Source organism: Oncorhynchus masou, chromosome 6 (assembly GCF_036934945.1).
Source record: "Oncorhynchus masou masou isolate Uvic2021 chromosome 6, UVic_Omas_1.1, whole genome shotgun sequence".
Taxonomy (NCBI): domain Eukaryota; kingdom Metazoa; phylum Chordata; class Actinopteri; order Salmoniformes; family Salmonidae; genus Oncorhynchus; species Oncorhynchus masou.
This window is the reverse complement of record NC_088217.1, coordinates 6,126,079-6,140,308: the sequence shown is the minus strand read 5'-3', so window position 1 is coordinate 6,140,308 and position 14,230 is coordinate 6,126,079. Positions and strand designations below refer to the sequence as shown.

General features: G+C 45.6%; 2 protein-coding genes across 2 annotated transcripts in view; one reads left to right on the top strand and one right to left on the bottom strand.

Annotated features, from left to right (window-relative positions):
* LOC135541314 (arf-GAP with coiled-coil, ANK repeat and PH domain-containing protein 3-like) overlaps positions 1-9,467 on the bottom strand; it is a 203,998-nt gene extending 194,531 nt beyond the window's left edge. Inside the window, exon 1 of the mRNA XM_064967473.1 lies at positions 9,230-9,467. Coding sequence (XP_064823545.1) covers positions 9,230-9,276 — 47 coding nt within the window. The 5' untranslated portion in view covers positions 9,277-9,467. The remainder of the gene's footprint in view (positions 1-9,229) is intronic.
* Positions 9,468-9,552: 85 nt separating this feature from the next.
* The window catches only part of pusl1 (pseudouridine synthase like 1), a 73,825-nt gene continuing 69,147 nt past the window's right edge, over positions 9,553-14,230 (top strand). Inside the window, exons 1-3 of the mRNA XM_064967467.1 lie at positions 9,553-9,622; positions 9,901-10,060; positions 10,214-10,271. Of these exons, the coding sequence (XP_064823539.1) occupies positions 9,996-10,060; positions 10,214-10,271 (123 nt within the window). The 5' untranslated portion in view covers positions 9,553-9,622; positions 9,901-9,995. The remainder of the gene's footprint in view (positions 9,623-9,900; positions 10,061-10,213; positions 10,272-14,230) is intronic.

Sequence of the window (14,230 nt, the reverse complement as noted above, 5' to 3'; positions counted from 1 at the left end):
GACCCTACCTGTAGATATGACTCACTATATACTACTACCTGACTGACTCTACCTGTAGATATGACTCACTATATACTACTACCTGACTGGCCCTACCTGTAGATATGACTCACTATATACTACTACCTGACTGACCCTACCTGTAGACATGACTCACTATATACTACTACCTGACTGACCCTACCTGGAGATATGACTCACTATATATTACTACCTGACTGACTGACTGGCCCTACCTGTAGATATGACTCACTATATACTACTACCTGACTGGCCCTACCTGTAGATATGACTCACTATATACTACTACCTGACTGGCCCTACCTGTAGATATGACTCACTATATACTACTACCTGACCGACTGACTGACCCTACCTGTAGATATGACTCACTATATACTACTACCTGACTGACCCTACCTGTAGATATGACTCACTATATACCACTACCTGACTGACCCTACCTGTAGACATGACTCACTATATACTACTACCTGACTGACTCTACCTGTAGATATGACTCACTATATACTACTACCTGACTGACCCTACCTGTAGACATGACTCACTATATACTACTACCTGATTGACTCTACCTGTAGATATGACTCACTATATACTAATACCTGACTGACTGACCCTACCTGTAGATACGACTCACTATATACTACTACCTGACTGGCCCTACCTGTAGATATGACTCACTATATACTACTACCTGACCGACTGACTGACCCTACCTGTAGATATGACTCACTATATACTACTACCTGACTGACCCTACCTGTAGATATGACTCACTATATACTACTACCTGACTGACCCTACCTGTAGATATGACTCACTATATACTACTACCTGGCTGACTGGCCCTACCTGTAGATATGACTCACTATATACTACTACCTGACCGACTGACTGACCCTACCTGTAGATATGACTCACTATATACTACTACCTGACTGACCCTACCTGTAGATATGACTCACTATATACTACTACCTGACTGACCCTACCTGTAGATATGACTCACTATATACTACTACCTGACTGACCCTACCTGTAGATATGACTCACTATATACTACTACCTGACTGACTGACCCTACCTGTAGATATGACTCACTATATACTACTACCTGACTGACCCTACCTGTAGAGATGACTCACTATATACTACTACCTGACTGACCCTACCTGTAGATATGACTCACTATATACTACTACCTGACTGACCCTACCTGTAGACATGACTCACTATATCCTACTACTACCTGACTGACCCTACCTGTAGATATGACTCACTATATACTAATACCTGACCGACTGACCCTACCTGTAGATATGACTCACTATATACTACTACCTGACTGGCCCTACCTGTAGATATGACTCACTATATACTACTACCTGACTGGCCCTACCTGTAGATATGACTCACTATATACTACAACCTGACTGACCCTACCTGTAGATATGACTCACTATATACTACTACCTGACTGACCCCTACCTGTAGATATGACTCACTATATACTACTACCTGACTGACTCTACCTGTAGATATGACTCACTATATACTACTACCTGACTGGCCCTACCTGTAGATATGACTCACTATATACTAATACCTGACCGACTGACCCTACCTGTAGATATGACTCACTATATACTACAACCTGACTGGCCCTACCTGTAGATATGACTCACTATATACTACTACCTGACCGACTGACTGACCCTACCTGTAGATATGACTCACTATATACTACTACCTGACTGACCCTACCTGTAGATATGACTCACTATATACTACTACCTGACCGACTGACTGACCCTACCTGTAGATATGACTCACTCTATACTACTACCTGACTGACTGACCCTACCTGTAGATATGACTGACTATATACTACTACCTGACTGACCCTACCTGTAGATATGACTCACTATATACTACTACCTGACTGACTCTACCTGTAGATATGACTCACTATATACTACTACCTGACTGGCCCTACCTGTAGATATGACTCACTATATACTACTACCTGACTGACTGACCCTACCCGTAGATATGACTCACTATATACTACTACCTGACTGGCCCTACCTGTAGATATGACTCACTATATACTACTACCTGACTGACCCTACCTGTAGACATGACTCACTATATACTACTACCTGACTGACCCTACCTGTAGATATGACTCACTATATACTACTACCTGACTGACTGACCCTACCTGTAGATATGACTCACTATATACTACTACCTGACTGACCCTACCTGTAGATATGACTCACTATATACTAATACCTGACCGACTGACTGACCCTACCTGTAGATATGACTCACTATATACTACTACCTGACTGACTGACCCTACCTGTAGATATGACTCACTATATACTACTACCTGACTGACCCTACCTGTAGATATGACTTACTATATACTACTACCTGACTGACCCTACCTGTAGATATGACTCACTATATACTACTACCTGACTGACTGACCCTACCTGTAGATATGACTCACTATATACTACTACCTGACTGACCCTACCTGTAGATATGACTCACTATATACTACGACCTGACTGAGTGACTGACCCTACCTGTAGATATGACTCACTATATACTACTACCTGACTGACTCTACCTGTAGATATGACTCACTATATACTACTACCTGACTGACTCTACCTGTAGATATGACTCACTATATACTACTACCTGACTGACCCTACCTGTAGACATGACTCACTATATACTACTACCTGACTGACCCTACCTGTAGACATGACTCACTATATACTACTACCTGACTGACCCTACCTGTAGATATGACTCACTATATACGACTACCTGACTGACCCTACCTGTAGACATGACTCACTATATACTACTACCTGACTGACCCTACCTGTAGATATGACTCACTATATACTACTACCTGACTGGCTGACTGACCCCTACCTGTAGATATGACTCACTATATACTACTACCTGACTGACTGACCCTACCTGTTGATATGACTCACTATATACTACTACCTGACTGACCCTACCTGTAGATCGCTCTGGATAAGAGCGTCTGCTAAATGACTTAAATGTAAATGTAAATGTAGATATGACTCACTATATACTACTACCTGACTGACCCTACCTGTAGACACTTCTCCTAAGATGTTGGTTATTTTATTAGGATCCTCATTAGCTGTTGTGAAAGCAGCCCATTTTTGGAGGGAATATGATGTCATTTGGGATGCAGATTCTGTGGAATTTTCACCATTACTTTCACCATTACTCATTGATTAGACTTAAGGGGGAAAAAAAGTTGTATCTCAAGAAAGGATTTGGGTAGAGACTGTTTCTACGTGTTTCCTACTACTTCAGTCCCGCGAGACGTCGTTTCTCACACAGAGAGAGAGCAGGAGTCATCGATCACACAGGTGATGGACAGCCCAGTTCATCACTGGGGGCTGGACCCCCTACCTGCCAGAATGATTTGCAAAGGAGGTGAAATTTAAAAATTTAAAAAAATAAAGGGTTGGTTGGTTGCCGGGAACTCTTCTGAGCGGTCGCCTGTGATTGGTCGCACCCGCTACTCATTTATGCTGATTGCCTATGTTCTGCTCACTACAGTGTTGTCTGGATAGAACATGATGTTGAGGCCCGTTACTGTCTTAATTGCGTCGTGCTTAAGAACAGCCCTTAGCCGTTGCTGATATACCACAAACACCCCGAGGTGCCGTATTGCTTAAATATAACTGGTTACCAATGTAATTAGAGCAGTAAAAATACATGTTTTGTCATACCCGTGGTATATGGTCTGATATACCACGGCTATCAGCCAATCAGCATTCAGGGCTCGAACCACCCCGTTTATAATGGTGTGGAGTATTCCAAACCAGCAAAGTGAAAGTTGCGGAGGGCGGAGCCCCGGAGTGAGTCCAAGCTCCCTGATTGTTTGGCATGGGCGGGTGATTGACAGGTCTGCAGGACAATCAGGATGAAAAGGGGGTTGGGCTTTTATTTACAGCAGAATTATGACTATGTGTCTGTCTGGAGCCTCGTCCAGTACATCACTGGGGGCCGGACCCCCTACCATCCAGAACCTCTATACCAGGTGGTGGTGTGGACAGTCCAGTACATCACTGGGGTCAGACCCCCTACCATTCAGGACCTCTATACCAGGTGGTGGTGTGGACAGTCCAGTTCATCACTGGGGGCCGGACCCCCTACCATTCAGGACCTCTATACCAGGTGGTGGTGTGGACAGCCCAGTACATCACTGGGGGCCGGACCCCATACCATTCAGGACCTCTATACCAGGTGGTGGTGTGGACAGCCCAGTACATCACTGGGGGCCGGACCCCCTACCATTCAGGACCTCTATACCAGGTGGTGGTGTGGACAGTCCAGTACATCACTGGGGGCCGGACCCCCTACCATCCAGGACCTCTATACCAGGTGGTGGTGTGGACAGCCCAGTACATCACTGGGGGCCGGACCCCCTACCATTCAGGACCTCTATACCAGGTGGTGGTGTGGACAGTCCAGTACATCACTGGGGGCCAGACCCCCTACCATTCAGGACCTCTATACCAGGTGGTGGTGTGGACAGCCCAGTACATCACTGGGGGCCAGACCCAATACCATTCAGAACCTCTATACCAGGTGGTGGTGTGGACAGTCCAGTACATCACTGGGGGCCGGACCCCCTACCATTCAGGACCTCTATACCAGGTGGTGGTGTGGACAGCCCAGTACATCACTGGGGGCCGGACCCCCTACCATTCAGGACCTCTATACCAGGTGGTGGTGTGGACAGTCCAGTACATCACTGGGGGCCAGACCCCCTACCATTCAGGACCTCTATACCAGGTGGTGGTGTGGACAGCCCAGTACATCACTGGGGGCCGGACCCCCTACCATTCAGAACCTCTATACCAGGTGGTGGTGTGGACAGTCCAGTACATCACTAGGTGCCGGACCCCCTACCATTCAGGACCTCTATACCAGGTGGTGGTGTGGACAGTCCAGTACATCACTGGGGGCCAGACCCCCTACCATTCAGGACCTCTATACCAGGTGGTGGTGTGGACAGTCCAGTACATCACTGGGGGCCGGACCCCCTACCATTCAGGACCTCTATACCAGGTGGTGGTGTGGACAGTCCAGTACATCACTGGGGGCCAGACCCCCTACCATTCAGGACCTCTATACCAGGTGGTGGTGTGGACAGTCCAGTTCATCACTGGGGGCCGGACCCCCTACCATTCAGAACCTCTATACCAGGTGGTGGTGTGGACAGTCCAGTACATCACTGGGGGCCGGACCCCCTACCATTCAGAACCTCTATACCAGGTGGTGGTGTGGACAGTCCAGTACATCACTGGGGGCCGGACCCCCTACCATTCAGAACCTCTATACCAGGTGGTGGTGTGGACAGTCCAGTACATCACTGGGGGCCGGACCCCTACCATTCAGAACCTCTATACCAGGTGGTGGTGTGGACAGTCCAGTACATCACTGGGGGCCGGACCCCTACCATTCAGAACCTCTATACCAGGTGGTGGTGTGGACAGTCCAGTACATCACTGGGGGCCGGACCCCCTACCATTCAGAACCTCTATACCAGGTGGTGGTGTGGACAGTCCAGTACATCACTGGGGGCCAGACCCCCTACCATCCAGAACCTCTATACCAGGTGGTGGTGTGGACAGTCCAGTACATCACTGGGGGCCGGACCCCCTACCATTCAGGACCTCTATACCAGGTGGTGGTGTGGACAGTCCAGTTCATCACTAGGTGCCGGACCCCCTACCATTCAGGACCTCTATACCAGGTGGTGGTGTGGACAGCCCAGTACATCACTGGGGGCCAGACCCCATACCATCCAGAACCTCTATACCAGGTGGTGGTGTGGACAGCCCAGTACATCACTGGGGGCCGGACCCCCTACCATTCAGGACCTCTATACCAGGTGGTGGTGTGGACAGTCCAGTACATCACTGGGGGCCGGACCCCCTACCATTCAGGACCTCTATACCAGGTGGTGGTGTGGACAGTCCAGTACATCACTGGGGGCCGGACCCCCTACCATTCAGGACCTCTATACCAGGTGGTGGTGTGGACAGCCCAGTACATCACTAGGTGCCAGACCCCCTACCATTCAGGACCTCTATACCAGGTGGTGGTGTGGACAGCCCAGTACATCACTGGGGGCCGGACCCCCTACCATTCAGGACCTCTATACCAGGTGGTGGTGTGGACAGTCCAGTACATCACTGGGGGCCAGACCCCCTACCATTCAGGACCTCTATACCAGGTGGTGGTGTGGACAGCCCAGTACATCACTAGGTGCCGGACCCCCTACCATTCAGGACCTCTATACCAGGTGGTGGTGTGGACAGTCCAGTACATCACTGGGGGCCAGACCCCCTACCATTCAGGACCTCTATACCAGGTGGTGGTGTGGACAGCCCAGTACATCACTGGGGGCCAGACCCCCTACCATTCAGAACCTCTATACCAGGTGGTGGTGTGGACAGTCCAGTACATCACTAGGTGCCGGACCCCCTACCATTCAGGACCTCTATACCAGGTGGTGGTGTGGACAGTCCAGTACATCACTGGGGGCCAGACCCCCTACCATCCAGGACCTCTATACCAGGTGGTGGTGTGGACAGTCCAGTACATCACTAGGTGCCGGACCCCCTACCATTCAGGACCTCTATACCAGGTGGTGGTGTGGACAGCCCAGTACATCACTGGGGGCCAGACCCCCTACCATTCAGAACCTCTATACCAGGTGGTGGTGTGGACAGCCCAGTACATCACTGGGGGCCAGACCCCCTACCATTCAGGACCTCTATACCAGGTGGTGGTGTGGACAGTCCAGTACATCACTAGGTGCCGGACCCCCTACCATTCAGGACCTCTATACCAGGTGGTGGTGTGGACAGTCCAGTACATCACTAGGTGCCGGACCCCCTACCATTCAGGACCTCTATACCAGGTGGTGGTGTGGACAGCCCAGTACATCACTGGGGGCCAGACCCCCTACCATCCAGAACCTCTATACCAGGTGGTGGTGTGGACAGCCCAGTACATCACTGGGGGCCAGACCCCCTACCATCCAGAACCTCTATACCAGGTGGTGGTGTGGACAGCCCAGTACATCACTGGGGGCCAGACCCCCTACCATCCAGAACCTCTATACCAGGTGGTGGTGTGGACAGCCCAGTACATCACTAGGTGCCGGACCCCCTACCATTCAGGACCTCTATACCAGGTGGTGGTGTGGACAGCCCAGTACATCACTGGGGGCCAGACCCCCTACCATCCAGAACCTCTATACCAGGCGATGCCAGAGCAAGGCCCTACAAAATGTCAAAGACTCCAGCCACCCAAGTCATAGACTGTTCTCTCTGCTACCGCACGGTAAGCGTTACCGGAGCGCCAAGTCTAGGTCCAAAAGGCTCCTTAACAGCTTCTACTGCTGAACAGTTAATAAAATGGCTACCAGGACTATTTACATTGACCCCCCCCCCCTTTTTTTTCCACTGACATTCTGGTACTGGCTTTATGCACACCATAGGTACACTTAGGTACACTTTCATCATAGGTACACTTCAACTATGACCGACAAAATGAGAGAAAAAATCCAGAAAATCACATTGTACAGGTAATACTTATTTTCCACCATAATTTACAAATAAATGAATTAAAAATCCTACAATGTGATTTTCTGGATTTTATTTCTCATTTTGTCTGTCATAGTTGAAGTGTAGCTATGATGAAAATTACAGGCCTCTCTCATCTTTTTAAGTGGGAGAACTTGCACAATTGGTGGCTGACTAAATACTTTTTTGCCCCACTGTACTACACTGACACACACACAAACGCCACACACACACACACTCACACATAAACACACCTTAACACTCTCTCACACTTAAAACACACCTTAACACTCTATCACACTTAACACACCTTAACACTCTCTCACACTTAACACACCTTACCACTCTCTCACACTTAACACACCTTAACACTCTCTCACACTCTTCACATACGCTGCTGCTAGAGAATTCAACCTGTAAGGTGCAATAACACAGTAACTACCCTGGTTATTAATCTGGCTAGTTTCCATGACACCCTGTTGACCACAATTGGTTGAAGTGCATCAACATCAACATCAAAATCAACAAAGGTCACATGTCAGTTTTGTCTCTTTGATGGAGACTGGGTCCCCTGACCTTTCATACAGTCCACTAAAGCTCCATCGGCTGCAGGCCAGAGAGCTGGAGCTGTGCCCAGAATATGACCCTCCTCCTTAGGGAGAGAGCCCTCTCCCCATGCCCTCTCTCTCCCCATGCCCTCTCTCTCTCTCTCTCTCTCTGCCAGACCTCCACAAGGGCATCAACCTGTCCTCACAGTGTCCACCCATGGTTGGCTGTTACAGAGCTCTTAGATCGAGGGCAATGGCCAAAATTGACAACAATGACATTAAAACATTTATGTCTATTCTATTCTTATTTAATCTGTTCTGTTCTGCTATATTATATTATATTATATTATCAACTGCTTAGTATTGATGAAGAAGGAGAGAACTGAATCAATAATCAGTCGAGAAAAATAGACAAGAGAAAGAAAGACAGACAGAGAGAGAGAGTCCGAGGCATTGAGAGACTTCGGGAAGGTACAACAACTAGCTAGATATCTGTTATTATGTAACGTCACAGATGTGTTAAAATGAGGAATCCACCCATAAAGGGTTTTCATGCCAGAACCAGCATGTAGCCATCTTCGTTCCATCTGAGAACATCGAGGACAGAAGTCATTTATTCAACTGGTAACTGAACTGGGGAGGACACGGGCGGTGGACAGGGAAGACGGCAGCTATTGTAACACCAAGTATTATGTGAAACAATGTTACCAATGGCCTTTTCAACAACGACTATGATTGAGTTATACATGATTGAGGGCATACTAAAGCCAATATAAATATTTCACCTTGGTGACATTCGTGAATTAATAATTCCCCATACGAGAATAAAGAGAACCACTCATGATTTCAGACCACATCGGCTCATGTGCCAATGGCATATGGACATAGAATATGACATGTGATGGGTTAGTTACATATATGTCACACTTGAAATATGTATATGCTCTTGCGCCGCCGTGCCATGCGCGCATTCTTTCTTACCTGAATCGTGGAGAGTCTTTAATACATTCTTCAAAGTCCACCGTCATCTTTGCGTTTTCCTTCTATTATTCCTCTTTCAATAGGTTAATGTCATTGCCCGGGGCTGCTGTCGTTATAAACGGTTGGATGAAACGAGTTCGGTACAGTAGCAGTATTCCCTCTCCGTCGGACGCGCGGCAGCAGCAGCTTCTTCTGTCACCGTGACACAGAATGTGGTCTCAATGCATGTCAAATTACTACGGCTGCTCTTACTCTACGTCCGCGGATGCCGAGATCGGTAAGAGGGGCGTGTCCGCTCGGCATGCACGACACACCCCTCTGTCAATCACAGTGATGGCATCATAAGGCGACAGACTTTAGCATGTCGCATGGTTTCCACAGCCACGCTACATCGTAAATATTCATGAGTTATTTTGTTTGCTTTTTGGTATTAATTTAAAGTTAGGTTTAAGGTTAGCAGTGTGGAAAATGTAAGGAGCAAGGTTAGGGCTAGGTTTAAACTCACATTTGAAGAAGATACATTGTAGAAAAGGCGTTTTTTTGTCGACTTTGTGGCTGTGGTAACTAGTAGTGACCATGTCGCGTTGCGTGTCAAGTTGAAGGTGTACAATGTGATTTTTCTGTGGAATTATCAAACATAACCTCTGTCAAATCTCTCTTTGTTAAAATAGAAAACAGCAACAAGCAGAGGTTCAGGTTGGGGCACATTTAGCCCTATATAGCCTTTGAGTTGCAAAACAGGAGTTTGTCTTTGAAGCAGTGGTCAATGATCATGCACAATGGCAGTGTCCGTTATCTCATCTTCTTCCAATACCTCGGGACAAAGTACAGGTACATAGATTAATGGCTATTCCTGTGCAGTTTACATCTCAGAAGTGTACTATTCAACGAATGACATCTGTTATTATGTTCTCCCAACTCCAACTGTCATCCAACTCCATTATATTCTGTTATCTATAAGCTCTCTGTTCTTGTCTCTTCTAGTGGCGTTATGAAGGCGCCTCCACACCAAGCAGTCAAGGGTGTCCAGAACTACTTGGAGGTGAGTGTTCACCGTCTGTTACCCAGGACCCCGGTCTGACGGGAGTAAAGGGAAGGAGTAAACTAGAGAGTTGATGCATAATCAAATCAACTCAGTAAAAACAAATAAACATCCTCTCACTGTCTTCTGCGTTTATTTTCAGCAAACTTAACATGTGTAAATATATGTATGAACATAACAAGATTTAACAACCGAGACATAAACTGAACAAGTTCCACAGACATGTGACTAACAGAAATAGAATGTGTCCCTGAACAAAGGGGGGGGGTCAAAATCAGAAGTAACCATCTCTATCTGGTGTGTTCACCAGCTGCATTAAGTATTGCAGTGCATTTCCAGTTTTCATAACTGTGACCTTAATTTCCTACCATCTGTAAATGGTCTTAACGACCTTTCCACAGGTGCATGTTCATTAATTGTTTATGGTTCATTGAACAAGCATGGGAAACAGTGTTTAAACCCTTTACAATGCAGGTCTGTGAAGTTATTTGGATTTTTACGAATTTTTACAAATTATCTTTGAAAGACAGGGTCCTGAAAAAGGGACGTTTCTTTTTTTGTTGAGTTTATGTCTACCGGAATGACTGGACAATACAGAGCATTCTGAAAGTATTCAGACCCCTTGACTTTTGCTACATTACAGCCTTATTCTGATTGATTTAGATTTTTTTCCCCTCATCAATCTACACCCAATACCCCATAATGACATCACAATACCCCATAATGACATCACAATACCCCATAATGACATCACAATACCCCATAATGACATCACAATGTTTTACCTTTATTTAACTAGGCAAGTCAGTTAAGAACAAATTCTTATTTTCAATGACGGCCGAGGAACAGTGGGTTAACTGCCTGTTCAGAGGCACAACGACAGATTTGTACCTTGTCAGCTCGAGGGTTTGAACTTGCAACCTTCCGGTTACTAGTCCAACGCTCTAACCACTATTGTGATATCATTATGGGGTATTGTGATATCATTATGGAGTATTGCAATATCATTATGGGGTATTGCGATATCATTATGGAGTATTGCGATATCATTATGGGGTATTGTGATATCATTATGGAGTATTGCGATATCATTATGGGGTATTGCCATATCATTATGGAGTATTGCGATATCATTATGGGGTATTGCGATATCATTATGGGGTATTGCGATATCATTATGGGGTATTGCGATATCATTATGGGGTATTGTGATATCATTTTGGGGTATTGTGACATCATTATGGGGTATTGTGACATCATTATGGGGTTTTGTGACATCATTATGGGGTATTGTGATGTCATTATGGGGTATTGTGACATCATTATGGGGTATTGTGATGTCATTATGGGGTTTTGTGACATCATTATGGGGTATTGTGATGTCATTATGGGGTATTGTGACACAAGTCAAAGGCTCTGAATACTTTCCGACTAGAACTGGAAACCCATTCAGTCTGACATACCGCACAAGTCCTGTTATTTGTCTGTGGTCAAACCCATATTTTGTGAGAAACCAAAAGCATTTACTGACTTCCAGACAAGACAAACATCTCCCCCGAAAGGAAAACCACACTTGAAACAGGCCATACTGTATATGGATATGGAGTGGGATCAAACCATACTGTATATGTAGTGGGATCAGACCATACTGTATATGTAGTGGGATCAGACCATACTGTATATGTAGTGGGATCAGACCATACTGTATATGTAGTGGGATCAGACCATACTGTATATGTAGTGGGATCAGACCATACTGTATATGTAGTGGGATCAGACCATACTGTATATGTAGTGGGATCAGACCATACTGTATATGTAGTGGGATCAGACCATACTGTATATGTAGTGGGATCAGACCATACTGTATATGTAGTGGGATCAGACCATACTGTATATGTAGTGGGATCAGACCATACTGTATATGTAGTGGGATCAGACCATACTGTATATGGAGTGGGATCAGACCATACTGTATATGGATATGTAGTGGGATCAGACCATACTGTATATGTAGTGGGATCAGACCATACTGTATATGTAGTGGGATCAGACCATACTGTATATGTAGTGGGATCAGACCATACTGTATATGTAGTGGGATCAGACCATACTGTATATGTAGTGGGATCAGACCATACTGTATATGGAGTGGGATCAGACCATACTGGATATGTAGTGGGATCAGACCATACTGGATATGTAGTGGGATCAGACCATACTGTATATGTAGTGGGATCAGACCATACTGTATATGGATATGTAGTGGGATCAGACCATACTGTATATGTAGTGGGATCAGACCATACTGTATATGTAGTGGGATCAGACCATACTGTATATGGATATGTAGTGGGATCAGACCATACTGTATATGTAGTGGGATCAGACATACTGTATATGTAGTGGGATCAGACCATACTGGATATGTAGTGGGATCAGACCATACTGTATATGTAGTGGGATCAGACCATACTGTATATGGATATGTAGTGGGATCAGACCATACTGTATATGGAGTGGGATCAGACCATACTGTATATGTAGTGGGATCAGACCATACTGTATATGGAGTGGGATCAGACCATACTGTATATGTAGTGGGATCAGACCATACTGTATATGTAGTGGGATCAGACCATACTGTATATGGATATGTAGTGGGATCAGGCCATACTGTATATGTAGTGGGATCAGACCATACTGTATATGTAGTGGGATCAGACCATACTGGATATGGATATGTAGTGGGATCAGACCATACTGTATATGTAGTGGGATCAGACCATACTGTATATGGATATGTAGTGGGATCAGGCCATACTGTATATGTAGTGGGATCAGACCATACTGTATATGTAGTGGGATCAGACCATACTGTATATGGATATGTAGTGGGATCAGACCATACTGTATATGTAGTTGGATCAGACCATACTGTATATGGAGTGGGATCAGACCATACTGTATATGGATATGTAGTGGGATCAGACCATACTGTATATGGATATGTAGTGGGATCAGACCATACTGTATATGTAGTGGGATCAGACCATACTGTATATGGATATGTAGTGGGATCAGACCATACTGTATATGTAGTGGGATCAGACCATACTGTATATGGAGTGGGATCAGACCATACTGTATATGGATATGTAGTGGGATCAGACCATACTGTATATGTAGTGGGATCAGACCATACTGTATATGTAGTGGGATCAGACCATACTGTATATGTAGTGGGATCAGACCATACTGTATATGTAGTGGGATCAGACCATACTGTATATGTAGTGGGATCAGACCATACTGTATATGTAGTGGGATCAGACCATACTGTATATGTAGTGGGATCAGACCATACTGTATATGGATATGTAGTGGGATCAGACCATACTGTATATGTAGTGGGATCAGACATACTGTATATGTAGTGGGATCAGACCATACTGGATATGTAGTGGGATCAGACCATACTGTATATGTAGTGGGATCAGACCATACTGTATATGGATATGTAGTGGGATCAGACCATACTGTATATGGAGTGGGATCAGACCATACTGTATATGTAGTGGGATCAGACCATACTGTATATGGAGTGGGATCAGACCATACTGTATATGTAGTGGGATCAGACCATACTGTATATGTAGTGGGATCAGACCATACTGTATATGGATATGTAGTGGGATCAGGCCATACTGTATATGTAGTGGGATCAGACCATACTGTATATGTAGTGGGATCAGACCATACTGGATATGGATATGTAGTGGGATCAGACCATACTGTATATGTAGTGGGATCAGACCATACTGTATATGGATATGTAGTGGGATCAGGCCATACTGTATATGTAGTGGGATCAGACCATACTGTATATGTAGTGGGATCAGACCATACTGTATATGGATATGTAGTGGGATCAGACCATACTGTATATGTAGTTGGAT